At 39.4% G+C, this 19517-nt stretch overlaps 1 protein-coding gene across 2 annotated transcripts in view; it reads left to right on the top strand.

Annotated features, from left to right (window-relative positions):
- Positions 1-19517, top strand: part of LOC111334343 (glutamyl aminopeptidase) — a 33818-nt gene that overhangs the window by 699 nt on the left and 13602 nt on the right. Inside the window, exons 1-16 of one of the 2 annotated variants that reach the window (XM_088746924.1) lie at positions 1936-2279; positions 6159-6446; positions 7234-7411; positions 9845-10115; positions 10671-10791; positions 12258-12412; positions 13163-13276; positions 13489-13623; positions 14104-14169; positions 14890-14955; positions 15362-15543; positions 16914-16993; positions 18017-18141; positions 18314-18369; positions 18816-18966; positions 19464-19517. The exon at positions 19464-19517 is cut by the window's right edge and continues 20 nt beyond it. In XM_088746924.1, coding sequence (XP_088603050.1) covers positions 2081-2279; positions 6159-6446; positions 7234-7411; positions 9845-10115; positions 10671-10791; positions 12258-12412; positions 13163-13276; positions 13489-13623; positions 14104-14169; positions 14890-14955; positions 15362-15543; positions 16914-16993; positions 18017-18141; positions 18314-18369; positions 18816-18966; positions 19464-19517 — 2241 coding nt within the window. In that variant the 5' untranslated portion in view covers positions 1936-2080. Of the gene's footprint in view, positions 1-1935; positions 2280-6158; positions 6447-7233; positions 7412-9844; positions 10116-10670; positions 10792-12257; positions 12413-13162; positions 13277-13488; positions 13624-14103; positions 14170-14889; positions 14956-15361; positions 15544-16913; positions 16994-18016; positions 18142-18313; positions 18370-18815; positions 18967-19463 lie in introns of those variants that run through there. The other variant, XM_088746925.1, reaches the window with a different exon arrangement.

Raw genomic sequence — 19517 nt, forward strand, 5'->3', positions numbered from 1 at the left:
ATTCGAACGCTAGCCGCCTTTGATTTATAGTTAGCATTGCGTGACAGCCTAACAGAGAAAGCGTTCTGTACAGGAAAAATGACGCTTGGGTTCTGTCAATAAATAATAAATTTCTACTGTATTTCATAGCTAACATAGATTCTGACGGTCGTTCAGCTTTCTCTGCTGGAAAATTCTCGTTAAAAAGTAAGCAATTCTTTTGGCTAATGCAGGGTCTTCATTAGCCAAAAGAATTGCTTACTTTTCAACGAGAATTTTCCAGCAGAGAAAGCTGAACGACCGTCAGAATCTATTTTAGCTATGAAATAGAGTAGAAATCGATTATTTATTGACAGAACCCAAGAGTCATTTTTCCCGTACAGAACGCGTTTTCTGTTATTCTGTCAAGCAATGCTAACTATAAATCAAAAGCGGCTGGTGTTGGAGTTCTGCCTGCTGTTCCAGAATAATAATATGTGTGGTAAGTTTACCCGAGGAAACCCTCGAGAATATCAACACCAAATTGGCTCGCATAGCGAAACAAAACACTGACAAGACGGGCCGTGTAATAATACGGGCAGTACAATAATACGGGCAGTATAATAAGGAGAAGAAACGCGTGAAGTGTAATGTATTATATTACTAAGCGTTGTTACTGTTTAATGTGCGATTAACTTGTAATTTCTACGGTTTTCTGTTTACAGGGTCTTCGCTTTCGTACGACAAAAACGAAGACCTGGGGTCGTCTTCGTACTACGAAAACGAAGACCGGGTCTTAGGTCTTCGTTTTCGAGGGTCTTCGTTTTCGTAACACCCTTTCTACCTCATTGCATTTATATTAACTCGACGCATAGGTACACAGTTTTTGGATAAGGGGTTTGTTGCTAGGGTATATTCATCGTCCAACCGTTGACCTAAGCATACCGGAAATACCTCTGATGTTTCGCAGTTAATTGATCTTTGAATTCTGCGAGAGAGGCCTAAAGAGGTTTTTCAGTTGCACCGAATTGGACCTTGTTAGGTAATAAACTTACGTATTGGAGATAAATGGAAATTCAATTTTGACTGGAAGAGAGATATTAACACTAGAGTTTTGGAATGAGATCTTAAGAGATTAAGGGAGTGAAGAGATTCTCAAATTCAGCATAATTTGTGTTTGATCAATTCTCTCTCTATTTTCAATGCAACTTTGGACTATTCTTTCAACGGATGAAAGAAAAACTACCGACATTGAAACGAAAGTTTATTGTCATTGACCCCAGCAAAAACAACCAGATGACATTACCATTCAAGTAACAGAGATGGCGCTAATCTGTAAACGTATGTCTGTCAACGCTTTGAATTCCCTCATGCAAACACAAATATTAGTTCTTATTTCATTTTGGGTTTCCTTTTTCGTTTGCATAAAAGGTGTGATCTAGATTAAAGTTTAATTGACGAAAAAGGACAACCATTGTTTCTCCAAATCACTAGCATGCAAAACAAACCTCATTTTCCAGGTGTAGGCAAGTACGAGGCGAGCCTGAGGACCTTCCCACGCTTGTTACGCGCGCGCCACCGCTCGTTACAATGTACCTGCCGGATTTGTGCATTTTGTATATTCGTCACAAAACTCCCACCATTTACAGTACCTGAACTAGCTATATGCTTGCAAAAGACAGTTTTAAATAGTGGGCGTTCAGAATTTAATTAAGGTATGTTTGCTTTTCTTCTCTTTAAGGCCAAGGCTTGCTATTGTTTCTAAGATTATAAATTATCTAATTTCGACAAACAACGTCTCAGACACTCATTCGGTGAACTTGCACTACACTAATGAGGCGCGAATTTCTCCCAATTCTTTTATCACTCACAGGCAGCTAACCTCGCATCCCCGTCCCTAGAGACTAATCAACACCGTGATAAATCATAAGAGATTACCGATCCGCGATCCTCGCTTCACGATCTCCCCGATCCTTGATATCGGAGCCCTATTGTCACGACTTAAGTTATGCAATCTGAGCTACAAATGTCAACTATCTCCGAGGATTAAAAAAAGACGCAGAGAAGACAAGATTAGTTCAAATTACAGCGTGCTTTCCATTCGAGAGCCTTTGATGTAGTTATGGAACAACAACCATTGAAAGAAGAAAAAGGAAGCTCTCCTCTGAGTCCAGGGTTTAAAAAAACCGGTTTAACAAAAGATAGTTCCAGAATCATTAACAAGCGGACTGTCGTTGTCTGCTGTGTTCTTATATTTGTGTTACTGATTTTGGTGATCGTTTTGGGAGCTTTGCTCGGGGCCGAAAGACGCAAAAATAAAGGTAAGTCCCAACAGCTTAGTGTATGGAAATTAGAGCATAGTTCAGCTTCGAATACAAGGAACTAAGGAACTACACCCTACTAACGAACCAGGTATAAACCCGCTTCCAAACTCGGGCTTTGAGATAGCTTTTCAAAGAAATGGAGCCACTGGACCCTATTCAAGTCTTATTCAGTTGCTGTTTTATGCTTGACGCATCGCATGCACTCCGTTGCAACTTTGGTTGATCCGATCTATCTGAATTCTGAAATACCACGAATTGAATTTTAAGGTTTGTAATCAACCTTGGACTTCTGCCCATGTAATCTAGTGCATAGCAGCTCCAGTAGGCTGACGAAAGCTATTTTGGAGCTTTGAAACCAAACCTCGACAGTTACGTCTCTCGCCTGTCGTGAGAAGCAAACAGTCACCTACTCTAGGATTGTAAGAGTCACTATCTATTAAATTTGTATTAACAAAGATTTAGTAATACATAGACAGGTAAAAACGAACGATATAAAATCCCGACGTTTCGGCGACTTCATGACGCCATTATCAAGGGTACAAATGAAAATAAAATTAACAAATGCGAGTTCAAGAGATACAACTAGTTTGCATAGGGGAGGTAGCTACACAAATACTTTAGCACGGATAGAATCCGTTTGCACGTTCAGACTCGGTGTTAATTGTTTGATGTAAACCATCTCGTTGACAAGACAATCGAATTTGTTCATGCACTTCTTGAGAACTTTGAAACAGCTAAGAAGGTCCTCAGGTTTGAACGTGCAAACGGATTCTATCCGTGCTAAAGTATTTGTGTAGCTACCTCCCCTATGCAAACTAGTTGTATCTCTTGAACTCGCATTTGTTAATTTTATTTTCATTTGTACCCTTGATAATGGCGTCATGAAGTCGCCGAAACGTCGGGATTTTATATCGTTCGTTTTTACCTGTCTATGTATTAAATTTGTATGTTGTTATTACCTTTTTTCCCGCCGACAATTAACATATTGTACGTCACAAATGTGGTCATCACAGTCAAGACATGGAGAAGTTGTTTTCGTTTTGCTAATTAAACTGAAGAGCCATCTTTAGTACTGAAAAGAAGAAATTTTCAAGGTTTTTATATTTGAAATGTTGTGTAAAGGAATATCAGAATACAGTACACTGACAAAATATCGCCTTCAAACTGAAATTGCACAAGAAATTAGTTTTTTCACCTTCCAACTGGATGCATGTATGTTTCAGTCGACGTGGAGAAATAAATTGAAAGCGTCCTTGGTGTCAAGTCATGAGTATAATGCGTTCTGTTAGTTGACATGTGTCACAATGACGCCATCTGAGCATTGTCGGCTAGAGCTGATGCGAGACAATTCCATTAACGGATTACATATTTGACATGATTTGACATGCAGGAAATTGAACACGCTATGCAATCGTTTACAAGTCACTGCAAATGTTTTCTTGATTTTAAAAACAAAATGACCGGCGAAAATAAGTAAATGAAGTAAACGGGCCAGTTGTTAAGTACAAAGTAATTTGGATATATCAACAAAGTTGAAGGGGTAAATTGGCCACCGTAACGATTACAAAAGCTGACGTTTCGAGCGTTAGTGCTTCGTCGGAGCAAATGTAAGTACAAAGGGTTTTTTCACGCCATGCACCATATGCCAAACACAACTAAATTTCTCCGAGAGCTCACGGCGTGAAGCTTAACAGACAAGAGGCCAACGCTTCTTCCCATGTTTCTTATCTTAGGAGATTAACATCTGCCAAATATCACGTAAACTGTAAGAGGGTAGCACGGAATACAGAGAGATCTGTGACATCCATGTGCATGGATAATTCGCTCGCAACTGTGCGTCAAACGTTTTTTATGCTTAAAAACGGTTATTTGTCATCGCCTAATTGTAAATTTGTCAGTCTTGTCATTCGCGTGGATGTACAAAACTGTTGTTGGAGTACACTTGGGAGTTACCAAACTATAGATCAGCAGATCGCGGAATCTGAAGAACCTAAAAAACCATTAATTTTTTTATAAAAATAATAATTAATTAAGGAAACCTTAAACAATGTTCGAAATTTCGATTTCGGTGTGGCTGCCATGGGCAGCAAAGAAAAATCCAAAACAGTTTTTGACGCCACTTTACAATATATTCAACATCAACAACTGTTAACACCAGTTGGTATTGATCGAAACGGTTAAAACTGTAAAGAAAATAACGAGCGAAAACCTATTACAATATAAATTAAGCTAAATACGCCCAAAACTAAATACAATCTGGAAAACTACAATGAAAATAACGATGAAAACTGCACAATACAAAACTTACATTTGTTACGATGCTGACGAATTGCTGCCTAATGGTGAAGAACTTAGCTGCGCGACGTGCGGTACGATGAAACACAACTGTGAACTTACTGAGTAAAACTAAACAAACCTCAATTAAAATTACGGTTAAAACTTAAATACATGCTATGTTGCGTAACGTTACGAAATGATACAAAGCATAGCGGACGCAAAATCTCTACTGCAATTACTGCCGTTTGTAAAGGAACAATAAAAGAAAAAGAACAAGGCGTTTGTGATCTACATTCGGGTGTAAAGAAAATTAAGTTGATAGAGAAGCGTTAACTTCCTTGATGTTCAGTTGGAAAAAATTGACTTTTTTGTGGTGACATTCACCCCACAAGGATCATGTCATAGAGAGCGATCTATCGCTCTCTCGACAGCAATTGGCGGACAATCGCGAGGACACTGCTTTAAACCAAATGCACGTTAGTACATTTACTTTGGATTTATTGCAATCACACTTTGAAATCATGTGGCACGTGGTGGAAAATGAAAAAATCGAGTACTAACTCAAACATAATGACCGAACTGAATGAGGAGGGAAACGAAAATAGCAATGAAAATAACGATGACTCACGCTGTCAAACTCCCACGAGGCTAAATACAAGATATTTTGCGATCTAAGACTCCGTGATATCGTTAACACCACGTCTTTCTGCTGCCTACAATTATACGAAACCTTACATGACGATGAGCGTGACTTACGTGACACAATCGCAGTCATCGCACGGTTTCGGGAACGCGATATCCGAATAACGCCTCGTCTGAAGGCTTTTCACAAACCTTTCGGCTTGAAAGAATGGAACTGGCGGTCTTTAGTTCCATTTATTGCACATGACCCTGGAATGAGGAACACGAGCGTTAAGTAAGAATTTCCGGGATTGTATATACTTTAAAATCGCTAGATCAGATATATTTTCTGTAAACATGATGGTGGGGGATGCTAGGTATGCGAGGTAACCCGTCTGTCCACCACCATTACATGATAGCTGGGGTGACTCGCCTTAGCAGGCTCCCCGATCTGCCTGGTAGGGTAACCCTGACAGCTGGGTTCGCAACTTGCCACGTACACGTCTCAAAGTTAGGTTACCCGCCTAGCCGGGGTCGCGTTCATGGGTTACATTTGTAAGTGCAAGACAACCTCACCCCGGGATCCCGGAGTTGTAAGATTGTATGTAAACACAGGCTAATTTTCGACCACGGCTTGGCGGGTTACCTCACTTACTTTGGTTTCCCCACCTTGTAAACAAAGCCTGAATGCGGAAATTTTTCTAGTGAAGAAAACAAAGTAACTTTTTGAATCGCTTGACATTTCTAATTAAACCATCTGATTGATTTTTGATCGCTGGTAGGAGCCTTACTGCTGAGCATTTAGCGCACCCGTAAGTGAGCCTTTCCGTTTGACTACGTCTGAATAAACCTTATGACCTCGCTATAGTGACACTATTGAAAAATGAAGGAAGAAAAAATCGATTACAACTGCCAGGAAATAAGTACAAGCCAGGGGTAAGGGAGATGGTAAGCAGATGTTCTTATTTCTCATCACAGATACAGGTAAAACAATTCCCATTGGTGATAAACCGAGTCCTACAATCCCCCACGGGGGTACCTATGGTCCCACAACAGCTGGTACTGAGGAGTGGTGGAATGTTCGTCTTCCTGATTTTATAACTCCAGTACATTATGACGTTATGCTATACATTGACTTGAAGAAGCTGGAGTTTTATGGAGATGTGGAAATCCTTTTGAATGTTGAAAAAGTGACTGAAGTTATCCTTGTTCATGTAAACTTGATGAATGTTACCTCTGCCTCAGTGGTCGAGGTTTCAAATGAAGGTAAGGAGATGTAAACATTCTCCGCTGAGTAACTGTTATTAGACTCTTATCAGTGTGTGTAGTAAGACGAATTGCAAAGGAACCGTTGCAAGCTTTCATGAGAGGAGGTAGGATCAGGGTGAGGGAGCAGATCTGGTGGAATTTGCTTCATGACGCAGCCATCGTTTCCGAAAATAAAGGATTACAATTAAAATTATTGGCACGGACGCAACGTAAATGATCGTCTCTTACGTTTTTCGGAATATTATAACTATCTTTAGAACAGCATAGGTGATAACTCAAAAGAAAAAATGAAATTACATCGCGTTTGATTTTACATTCGAGATGGAGCTGACTCAAAACTACTCGCATCTCCTCCCATAATTTGTGTTCAGTTTAACTTCGTCTCGTTTGTAATAATAATAATAATGATAATGACCTTTATTAGTATACTTCCACATGGTGGCTCTTCGCTACTAATATAAAAACTAACTATATGCATAATACTTGCAATAAATCAAAATCGTTTGTTTTTGCTTTTTGCATTCGACAAGAGTAAGGTATTTTGGAAAATGAACTGAAGCTGAGAACGCTTGAATGACGAAATTTAATGCCCTTTTTTCATATTTGCTCATTGATAAAATATTAAATATCCGCGAAGTCAACTATCAATAGCTGAGGCATAATTCAGAGCAGGTTTGAGTCATTTGTTTATATTATATCGTGCGATGCAGGTAACTGGTTTATCTTGGTCTTTGGTAATGGGTGCAATCTTTTTTTTAAATTGAACTTTTTCCAAATTTATCAGAGTCACTTGAAATACGGGACAAGTTCAAGTTTGACAAAAATCAGTTCTATGTTCTTATCATGAAGTCACCTTTGAAGAAAGGTGAATACAAAGTCAAGTTGGAGTTTAAGGCGTGGTTGAGGGATGACCTCGCTGGATTGTACAAGAGTACCTATAAAAGAAAGGGTGGACGAGAAGTGTAAGTTACCAACTTCATTAATCATTTTATCAAGCAACACCATGCCACTTATGGTTATTCGTAGAGGACCGGGGGAGAAGATTGAACAGAGGAATAAAAATCAGCCGATCAGTACTATAACCATTCATTTCTCCCGATCCGAATCCCAGCGCCTCGTAGAGAAGATAACCTGTATATGTACTGTTACCCTGACTAATCAACAGGGCTCAACTATACTTCATTTTACCTGCAAAGAAATAAACAGTAACAATAATAACAACAACGACTTCACCAAGAAAGAAAGGGTTGTCATTTCACTCCTTCGTTCGCTTACCTGTCCGGTAGTTCCTTGCCTATCTCAGTTGATTTAATCTCCGACTCTTTCCTTTTTTCACCGAGCTCTAGCTCTATTAATAGATACTTACTGGGCTCGAAATTGCTAACAACACTCTCTGGACCTGTTGATATCATTGATTCTTCGTACTGTCTCTCAAACTTGGCATACCACTTAGCTAAATGAACTCTTAACTCAGTAATGCATCAATGAATTCTTTGCAGTAAATGGTTTGAACCCGGGGGTAACATGTGAAGGTGTAGTCTGATCGTCCGGGTGAGTGTAGTCCTGAGAAGGACTGTTGTCGGTGGTAGTGACTGACGTTTCGACAACCTGGGCGGAAGTCATCATCAGAGTCAAGTGAATGATTGTTGTCAGTAGAATGTTCTTATTCCAGTTCGTGTGAAATGATCGGTTGGTTTTGCCGTGATGTTATTGGCTGTAAGACTCAAGTGACGTAAGTCGGTCGTGATTGGTCTGTTTCGATCTGTCGGTAAAGTTAGGTCGTTCTTTTTCGGTCGTTTGTGATGTTTATGTCGTGAATGAGTCGTTTGTATGGAGCGGGTAGTTGTTGACATCTGTTTAGGGGAGTCTGTTCTAAGTTAGTAAACCAGCTTTCCAGAGTCAGTCGTTGAAAATAGTCAGTGCTGTAGGTTAGGCATTGCGCAGAGTCCCAGTCAATGTTGTGGTTGGTAAGTCGATGGTGTTCAGCAATGTGATTGCTGACATCACCTTTCCTCGTCGCCCGTCTGTGTTCAGTCAGTCTTGTTGTGAGGTTTCTGCCAGTCTCACCGATGTAGGAGGCTTGGCAGTCGGAACAATTGATCTCATAAATCGTTCCCTGCCTGTTCCTCGGTTCGTCTTTGTCTTTAACGTTGGTTAGTAACTGACGTAGTGTGGTGATGGGTTTGTGGGCGACGCGGATATTGAAGGGTAGTAAGATGCGCGAGATGTTTTCAGACATGCCTTTTATGTACGGTATGGTTGCTGTAGTCGTAGGGGTTGCGGTGTCGGTATGCGACTCGACAGACAGCTTATCCGACGAGAACAAATACCTTCACCGTGTTTTTACGAAGAACAACTACAACAACGGCTTCATCCGACGAAACACTCACCGACCCACTACCACTACCGAAACAAACGACACCGCAACCCCTTCGACTACAGCAACCATACCGTACATAAAAGGCATGTCTGAAAACATCTCGCGCATCTTACTACCCTTCAATATCCGCGTCGCCCACAAACCCATCACCACACTACGTCAGTTACTAACCAACGTTAAAGACAAAGACGAACCGAGGAACAGGCAGGGAACGATTTATGAGATCAATTGTTCCGACTGCCAAGCCTCCTGCATCGGTGAGACTGGCAGAAACCTCACAACAAGACTGACTGAACACAGACGGGCGACGAGGAAAGGTGATGTCAGCAATCACATTGCTGAACACCATCGACTTACCAACCACAACATTGACTGGGACTCTGCGCAATGCCTAACCTACAGCACTGACTATTTTCAACGACTGACTCTGGAAAGCTGGTTTACTAACTTAGAACAGACTCCCCTAAACAGATGTCAACAACTACCCGCTCCATACAAACGACTCATTCACGACATAAACATCACAAACGACCGAAAAAGAACGACCTAACTTTACCGACAGATCGAAACAGACCAATCACGACCGACTTACGTCACTTGAGTCTTACAGCCAATAACATCACGGCAAAACCAACCGATCATTTCACACGAACTGGAATAAGAACATTCTACTGACAACAATCATTCACTTGACTCTGATGATGACTTCCGCACAGGTTGTCGAAACGTCAGTCACTACCACCGACAACAGTCCTTCTCAGGACTACACTCACCCGGACGATCAGACTACACCTTCAAATGAATTCTTTGTTTGGTGCTGAGCCAGTTGAAAGACATCTAACTTAAAGAAATCATGGATTAGTTAGCCCTTGAACCTTGAAAAGTTGTACGCGCCATCACTGATTGTGAGAAAAGTTTTCTTGCCTGTGAAAATCCCACATACTGTCATCCCCACGTTATCAAAATAGTAAGAAGAAACAGTGTTTGTTTTATCACAATTATGTTTTGATCACAGGACAATTGCAGCGACACAGTTTCAGCCCACTGATGCACGAAGGACGTTTCCTTGTCTTGATGAACCTGCACTTAAAGCCACATTCAATGTGACCCTGGTGCATCATCCAGATTATATCTCCATATCTAACATGCCAATCGAGAAAACGGTTACGAGGAATGAATGGCAGTTTGATCGGTTCCAGAAAACCCCAAAAATGCCAACTTACTTACTTGCATTTGTAGTGTGTGACTTTGCAAACAGGACTGTGACTTCCAAAGGTGGCACAAAGGTAAGTGCTTGATTCTTTATCCAAATCAGGTGAAAGGATTTTCTCTTTTGGTGGCTTTAGTATGTCATCGAATATATCCAAAGAGGTGGAAAATGGGTAATGACAGGGAAGGTTTGTAAAACATGCTTAGTAGCTTAATTTTTTCTTTTTTCCTTCACATCTCGCGGAATTCGTAGTCATTCGATTTCCGCTTGTGGTGTACTTGTCAGTTGCTTTTTTTCTCTTTCCTCTATTCTTATCTTATTCGAAAATGCAGTGTTGGTTGTTTCTCGAAGCAAGAATTAAAATGTATTTTGTCGTTTAAACCATGCTGCTTCGATACAAATGAAGAGCAATACATAATAGAAATAATTACAAAAATCTGCGGGCTACAAAATGCATAGAGTAAGGACTTACTCTTTTCAAACCCGCAGAGGAAGATTGAACATGAAATCTTTAATGTGACATGCGATGAAAATGTAAACCAAATCAGCTTTCTTGTTATAACGAAATATAGTATTCAGCTTTACCCTGGTGTACTAATAGTGATTCAAATTCCTCGCTTTTCTTCGGTAGATGACATTTTATGCTCCACCAGATCAAATTGATCAAGTAGAATATGCTAAGAATGTCGGTGTCAAAATGTTGGATTACATGGAGGAGTACTTCAGTATTAACTATCCTCTCCCTAAAGCTGGTAAGTTTTTACCTTTGAGTTCACATATGTAAGTTCATGGCGTCCATTTAAAAAGTGGTTGTTGACTGGCGGCTTATTAGAGATGTCTTAGAGAGCATTCAAGGATTAAGACGTATGCTTTAGACTGGTGGCTTATTAGAGGGAGGCCTCAGAGAGCATTTAAGGTTTATGACTGTAATTTACTAGCACTACAGGTACAATACGTGACCAGAAAAGCTATTCATTGTCGGCTTCTGCAAGCAATTTCTACTCAATTGTGAACAGTGAGGAAGAGTATAAATTCTACAAGTACATAATTTTAAAAGTTGCCACGCAAAGTTGTCGCGCAAAGATCACTGTCTTTGATCGTTTTTATTTTTATTATTATTTTTTGTGTGGCCACTGCCTCCTTCATCAGGCGAAGCCGAATAGGTTGTGGAGATGAGTGCGTGAGTGAGTGTAACAAGAGAATTCCGATCTTGACCAAATTTTGGCCTGATGTTTCCTGGTGCTATACTACTTATTGTTATTTCGGAGTATCTTAGTAGTTCGACATTCGCACTCGATACACGAAGGAGTTGTCTCCTATACGATTTCTGGCTTACAGCCACTAGCAAATTATGTTTCCTGTTCTTGCCGTGACACCTCAGAAGACAGCTTCATCTCTCAATCATTTCAGAATTCCAAGCGATTTAAAGCTGACCAAACTTTCCTGACAGAGATATCTCAATAAATGTGATCTGCGCAGCATGGAAGCTTTGAGGACATTTTTTTCTTTGAAAAGAGAGCATTTTAGTGTTTAAATCAGCGACTTATGCCGAAGAGGGCTGTTAAATTTGCGAAGCGAGCAAGCCGCAAAATACAATAACGTGAGTTATTCGACAGAATGATGCAACAGACGAACGATGGATTGGCGGAATGACGGAATATCTTTACCCGTGGAAAGGGGAATATCCTAAAACGCAGAATGCCTTCAAAAAAATGCTTTAAAAATTGTGTTATACCAGTAGCCGCATCCAGTCTTTAACGGTCTATTTTTCAAATGCATTCCTGTCATTACAGTGTGTAAAATATGGTACAAGTGAGAAAACGCAATCACTCAACCAAGAATGTGTATCTGATATAGAATACCGGTCTCACTGGACTCGCGAATATTGTGAGCGAAGTCATAGTGAAATATAAGAATGGATAACAGACAAAATGACAAATGTTTATGTGTATGTAGGTCTCTGTATTTGTTTTTGTTTTGTTTTGGTTTGTTTCCTTTTTTAATTGTTATATGGGTTTCGCCTCACAAATCACTACGTAATGGAAAACAAAGCAAAATTTTGAGGAAGAGCCTGCCCTGAGGCTCCCCAAATTGGCCTATGCCCACGTGACTTTAAGCACCTGCCCCTCCACCCAATCGAAAATTTCAAAAGAGTCTAAAGCCCTAAAAAGTTTGAACTGTGCTCTAGTTCACGCGTTTACGACTTTCACCTTTTCAGACATGATTGCCATTCCTGACTTTGCTGCCGGTGCTATGGAGAACTGGGGACTAATAACATATCGAGAGACAGCACTGTTGTATGACCCGGTTGCTTCATCAGAGTCAAACAAAATGCGAATAGCTTCAGTAGTGTCCCATGAACTTGCTCATCAAGTAAAGGCAGTTTTATCTTAATGAGAATTTTATTTATCAATAGAGCTAGAACTCAGTGAACAGTTATTTAATTCTTTGCCTCTTTCTTGTGATATAAAACTTCTTATGGAATCAAATATGGATACGTTAAAACTCATTTTTCTCAGTTTTTGAAATGAAAGCAAATAGGTTGGTGATAAAACCAACCCCAAAAGCTCGACATTCTTTAAGGTGGTCAATTTACATTATTAACTCAGTTGATTAAACCAAATTTCTTTGAGTGGTAAGTTCGTTATACATGAGATTAAACAACGAAGAAAGATGACAATTTAGTTGTGACTGGAATAAAGCCTAAACCATTAGAAAGTTTTCCCATCAACAACGGAGAGGAAACACTTCAAAGTTTTCATCACTGATGGAAATACACATTTCCGTACAATACCGCTGTAAACTTTGGTCGGTTTCTTTTACGGAGATTATTGCTCGTGCATTGATAAAGGAGTAAAGGCGTATTGGCAGCAAAGAAATTTCCACTCATTTTTGACAGCTTTGTTGCACCAAACTTACCTCACGTGAGCAGCATTGTTAGCAGGTTACAGAATATCTCTAGATTATGATTGAAATTGTTTATTGGGTTTTTCCTAAAGTGGGTATCGCTTTTATTGGTATTTTACCTCAATGGCACCATGTTGATTCCAGATACCACTACCCCCCCCCCCCCCACTCCTTCTAGTATTATGTGTTGTTAACTTTATTTGATGTTATTTTCAGTGGTTTGGTAATCTGGTTACTATGGAATGGTGGGATGATCTGTGGCTCAACGAAGGTTTTGCCAGCTTTGTGGAGTATTACGGTGTCAATGCTACAGAGCCTGACTGGAAAGTGGTAATGTCTAATTTGTCCGTCAGCTAAAACCATTTGTTTTACTTATCTTTCGGGCACCAAAGGTGACAGCGCACTTGGAACGACGCAAAGTGCTCAAATCTTGATACCTGAAATCAGGTTTATTTTTCGCTTTCTCCTCAGAAGTTTTATTTTTGTACCGTTAGGCAAAAGTGCACACTGAAAGATTTCATGTTACTTTTTCCTCGCCACAGTTGGATCAGTTTGTAGTAGCAGATTTGGTTTATGCATTTTCACTGGACGGCTTAGCAAACTCCCATCCGATCAAAGTGCCAGTAAATCATCCTGATGAAATCAATGAGATATTTGATTCCATCTCCTATAACAAGGTACGCCTGTACAAAAGTGGCTTGGTACATAAAATATTTTGTAATCATCACTTACAAACCCAAGCAAACTCGCGCACTGTAATGTACAATAAACCTCCGTTTACATTTCAAGGTCTACTGCAAACGTCTTCCTATTACCTTGACCTAGGAATAGAATTACTATAGACCGACAGTATAAAATGTTGAAATGAAAGGAATGAAAGTATTTTTAGTTGTTTCTTGCGTGGAGTTTATAATCTATATCATGATTCACAAATTTAGGGGAAATAAAGTATGTGAATCTACCTCCTTTATGTTATTTTAATTTGCTTGTTTGAACTTATAACTCAAAAAATATATCTGGTTACTCAACATTACCCATATTAACGTTGTGGTATCAAGCAGAAGGTAATACTTTGGTTGCTTCAGTTACATGGGTTCAGTCCGGGATTCTTTTGCTTCATCAAGTCATGTGAGTCATTTTTCATATTTTCTTTGCAGGGAGCATCAATCATTCGCATGCTTCAGTATTTCCTCGGACGCAATGTCTTTTTGAAAGGCTTGACAGTGAGTAGAGTCTCCAAGAGAAAAGATCGACTCTGAGCTAAGAATCAACGCTCGTGACAATTTAATCAACATTATAGAGCACAGCATAGAGGTTAACGGAGAAAAGTTTGTCTGTGTAATGGGGCTGAACCAGGGCCGTTATACCTAAGAAAAAGAAAGACTTTTTGTTTCGGACCAGTTAAACTAAACTGCCGACATTGGGGATATTTAGAAATTAGCTGGCTCAAACAGCCAGCTTGAGGTGCTCACATCAGTTCTCAGTTGTTCCACTCTCTTTCGGGTGAGCTATCTTCTGTTTGGGAAAAATTATTGGTAAAAATTTCACTAAGCTGTTTGAAAACTACCGAATACGGACGTTTCCAAGACAAGTCCGTCTGTTGCAATTAAAAACTTAGCGCCTACGATGACAACAGCTGAAGCAAAAATAGTGAAATAAACAACGTATCAAATCAAAAAGAAGAGGGTCGGTTACAGATCGCGAGCGCGATCCTGTAGACACTTGCAGACATCAAGACAAAACTAAATGTAACAAACTGAAATGATCGGGAAAGGCCAACCAACGTGCACAGGGTATTTTAAGTGACTGATTTGAACGGAGCTAAATAGTAATCTGTATCGGTTTACCAATTGAGACCGCTCGAGATTGAAGTTCGATTACGTAGCTTTCGATTGTTTACTCTAGAAAAGTAATTTTTTTTTGCGACCATTTATTTCCTCTAGAACTATCTGAGGAAATATGAGTATAGAAATGCAGTAACTGATGATTTGTGGAAAGCTCTTGCAGAGGTAATCTTAATATTTGTTAATTTTATTTTTTAGAACAGCTTTTTTGCAGAGACCTTTTAGGAAATCTTAAGTTTCAGCTTTGTCGCACCTTACAAATGGCGCTCGCCTAGCCGTTTTCCATCCATTCCGAGGCGTTCATTAAACGCGGAGGGATAGAAGCGCAGGGTGAAAGAAGGAGGAAGATTGGGTCGGATCACTCGTCCCAATCCCCCTCTTTTTTTCGTGAAATGCTTCTGTCGCGCCCCGTTTACCAAATAAATGCACTGAAAAGCAAGCCGTTCTCGTAATTTGCCTCAAGTCTCCCAAACGACAATGACAAAAGACTACAGATCCGTTGACTTAAAATAAAGTACGTACCTTCACTGACACTCAGTTTTAAACTTACGGCCTTTTTTTGTTTGGTCAGGAAAGCTGTACTCAAGGAAAATGCGTCAGCGTCAAACAAATGATGGATACTTGGACTCTTCAAATGGGCTACCCAGTGTTGAACATCAAAAAACAATCGAGTAATAAATATCAAGTGTCACAAGAAAGGTTCCTTTACGACCGAAATTCTAATATCTCTTCTAAATACACGAGCCCATTCAAGTAAGAACATCAACCTATTTATTTATTTTTTGTTTTCATGTATTTATTTATTTATCTATCTATCTAATAAGTGAATATGGAGTTTGAAACCTTAACATCATTCAATTAAACCGCATGGTTTCAGCAAGAATGTGCTACAGTACGTCAGATCCTTGCTATTAGTTACCAACCTCGTTCCCAGAGCCTTTTCCCTTAGCTGGGGGTGGGGCGGGCCGTGCTTTCATCTGTTTCTCGGTTTCTGGACACCCCGGTCAAACACTCGCACTCGTTTTTGATATATTACGTCAAAATGATCAAAGAAACGGGGCCATTACTTGAAATGAAAAGTAATTAATGTTACTTAAACATAATCGAAGCTGAACATGGGCAAACATTTAGTTTAACTACTCAGCCCATCAGTAATATTTCAGCTGGCTAAAATAAGTTTTCTTTAGTCATCATTATTGATAAAGGTAATCATGGATCCTTGAACAAACTCAATCAATGACGTTCATCGCGAGCGTTTAAGTCGCTCAACAGGGATTGGAAAGTTTTGCTTATTTGTAAGATAAAGTGTCTGTGTTTATCAAAGGTTTAAGTTGTCAATGCTAACTCTCGATCTGCGTAACTGGGAGGTAACAGGTCCTTTAAATTTGCTGCAAGTACGAGAATTAAAATTGCGCAGTCGTGTGCGAATTAAAATTTAAAAATTAAAATTTGCAGTCGAGTGCGAGATAACGCAACAAGGAATTTGTATTTTTATCGCACTTTTTTGTTTTATTTCTTTAGTCGGTTTAACTGTTCATCGAAAAAAATGGTATTATTTCGTTTGAAAAAGAGCACTTTTACCTAGTTACAAAGGTTGAAAGAACTGGGGTAACTGGGTGCGAGTGTATTGCATTTGAAGAGGGTTCCAATGGGGTGCCGGTTTTTATGGCTAACGGTTAAAATGTCGGTCACTTCACGGCTACGGTTAACCCAAAATGACACATTGTAGGCAGAAATAACCTTTTACGGTTAACTGTTTTTTGTACGACTGACAGTTAAAATTTGTCAATTTTCACGCTTATCGGTTAATTTTTTTGGTTGTTTTACGGCTAACTATTAACCCCATTGAGACTCTCGCGAACTCGGAGAGGAAGTGGCGAACTTGAAGGGGACGAAATTATGCGATGGCTTGTTAACAAACTTACCCAAAAAAATAAATTTAGCCTTAATCTTTTTTTAAGTATTCGGGGGAATTTTTTTAAATGGCATTGTGTGGTGACATAAGAAGAACTTTAAGAAATTGGCAATTTAACGAAAATTGACCAGTGAGCCTCGACTTCATACACTAGAAAGAGCTTACTTGCTCACTGATGGGCCATTACCTTTTTTGTTCAAATCCACAGCTATAAGTGGGTTGTACCATTTACATACAACACGAAAACCTCCGCTGTTACAGTGTCCAAGCCTCTTAATATGACTTCTGGTAAGACAGGCTCGTTAGTTCTGATAAGTTAATGATTATAATGACAATGATCATAATGCCTGGTTAGCTAAAGTTGTAGAGCGCTAGACTGCTGTGCAGGAAGGTAAAAAGTTTAAGCCCAAGATCGGACCAACAGTCAGGGTCTTTGGTTGGGGTTATGGAAGAATGCAGGCATAGAATGTGCTTCCTTTGCTATGACATCTACAAATGGTTGGACGTACTAGTCTTCTCAGATCACTGTGGAGGATAAACCGTAAGCTCCGTCTCCTGCATCTTCTTCGTGCTGTTTAGCAGGGGGCGTTAGAGGACTAACGCTCTTCTCTCAAATAGTTGAGATCGTAGTTACCGGCGTTGTGGTCTGAACTTGTTTCCAAAATTCCAAAATTTTCCAACTTTGGGGCACCTGAAAAATTTTCTTTCAAAATCTTGACCTGCTCAATGTAGTCTGGTCCACGTCTCCTGCATAGTGTTGGAAAGCACATCACAGAACAGTGAAATGGATAATGCGGTGTATAAAAAGAAGAAAAAGATGCCACATCATCTTTGCCTCTGGCTTCCATAAAGTAGGACAACTCTTTTGTTTTGTAAACTTCCCATGGGAACCTTGTTAAGCGTAAAAACTGTGGTCATGGAAACAATTGTGGCTTTGGTGCTCTACAACATAATTACAAAAAAAACTGCAACAATAACAGCGAAAACAAATAAAGCTGAGCCCTGACAATTGGCTATTGGAGTACATTGTGTACTCGACTTTACTTTGTTAGGTGATAGCCATACAATCAATAAACACGAACAATCAGAAGAATGTGATATCTATTTATTGGAGGTTGTCGTTGGAACTTAATACGATTCTTTTTTGCAAATGATTTACTGTAGTTTTTGTCAGTGATTCAGCAAATAAGGTTTTAAATCTGACGCAACCCCTGAATAGAAGCCGCATCAGAACCGTTTATAAATTAGTGAACGTCGCGTCGGTTCATCGAATTAATATGGTAATGTTGATATATTTGATCGTGTTTCCAGCTGATATTAGTTGGGATGGTAGTGGCTGGATCAAAGGCAATGTAGGTCAGACAGGATTTTATAGAGTCAACTATGAACAAGCACAGTGGGATGCACTTACGACTCAAATGGATGACGATTACAGAGTAAGTAACCTAATTGTTCTTCAGATACAATGAATATATGAAGTTCATATATTTTTGTTTTGAAGTATTTTAGTTTTGAAGTTCATACCTAATTGTTCTTGTTCATGTGAATGATCATTATGACATTTTGGTAATGTTATATGTTGATGATACTGTTTTCAATTTTTGGTAGAAGTTTGACGTTAGGGATCGTGCAGGACTGATGGATGATGCGTTTAATCTAGCTAGGTAAATAGTTATGTACTTCTTTAAAATAAATTTGAATGTAGATGACATAAAATCCAGTAGTAACAAAATTGTTGTGAGTCTTTTTTGGTCGATTGAGGTTCCTAGCTAAAAGAAAAGCGGGCGAATGGGGTTTAGATATGAAGAGTGCTGCAAAAGTGTTGGAAGCATAGACTTGCGATGTAATTTACAAAGCCATTCGGCAGAGGTCAGACCAAGCGTCGATTGATGAGGAACATGGTGTTCTGTTTAGAATCAGCTCAGCTGCCCTGTTATTTCAGTGCATCAAAATATATATTGATAGCATAAATGAAGCCGTTAAATTGCACTTTTGGAAAGAGAAATTGAACTGACTTGGGAGGGAGGTTAGTTTTGATTGGAATTATCCATATCTATTCCATTGGAATGCGAGGGATCGATTAAAATTAATTCGTTTTAATCCTATCTAGGGGTGGTTATATCAAGTACACCACTCCGCTAAACCTCACCAAATACCTGGCGGATGAAGATGAATATGTACCGTGGAGAGCAGCTAAATATAATCTTGGCTTTATATCAAGTATTGTGCCAAAATCAAGCTCAGCCTATAAATACTTAGAGGTTTGTTTCACGCTTCTAAGGCTGGCTCAGGAGTAGCCCATGTTGGTTTGTTTCCCTGCAAGTGTAATAAGTATCCAAATTCGTGTTATAATTTTCAAGGGTATCCCTTGGTTATTCTTCTTTTACATATTTTCAATTTTTTACATCCCTGTATTTCTTAGCTATCTTACAATGATGTTCTTAGTTTATTCACCTTTTGCATACATTTCCATTTTTCTTACATCCCTGTAGTTCTTAGCTAGCTTTTAGGCTTCCTTTAGTTTTCTTATATGTGAGGTCCCTTTTGTAGACTACTTCAGTGTGACGTTGGTTTACTACTATTATTATTAGTTGTGGGCCTATCTTTGAAGGATATACTTGTCGTTGAAATAGTTGATGATTAAATTATTTGATGAGAGAAAGGGTTAGGATTTTCCTCTACCAGTAATTGCTTAGGGTCTCTTAGACATTAACGTGTTTTTAAATCGCCCTTTTGTTTGGTTAATGTTCTGTTGCAGAAATATCTCCATCATCAGGTCCTGAAGCAATACCAGAAGCTTGGCTTTTCAGAC

The sequence above is a fragment of the Stylophora pistillata genome, chromosome 1, assembly GCF_964205215.1.
Source record: "Stylophora pistillata chromosome 1, jaStyPist1.2, whole genome shotgun sequence".
Classification (NCBI taxonomy): Eukaryota; Metazoa; Cnidaria; class Anthozoa; order Scleractinia; family Pocilloporidae; genus Stylophora; species Stylophora pistillata.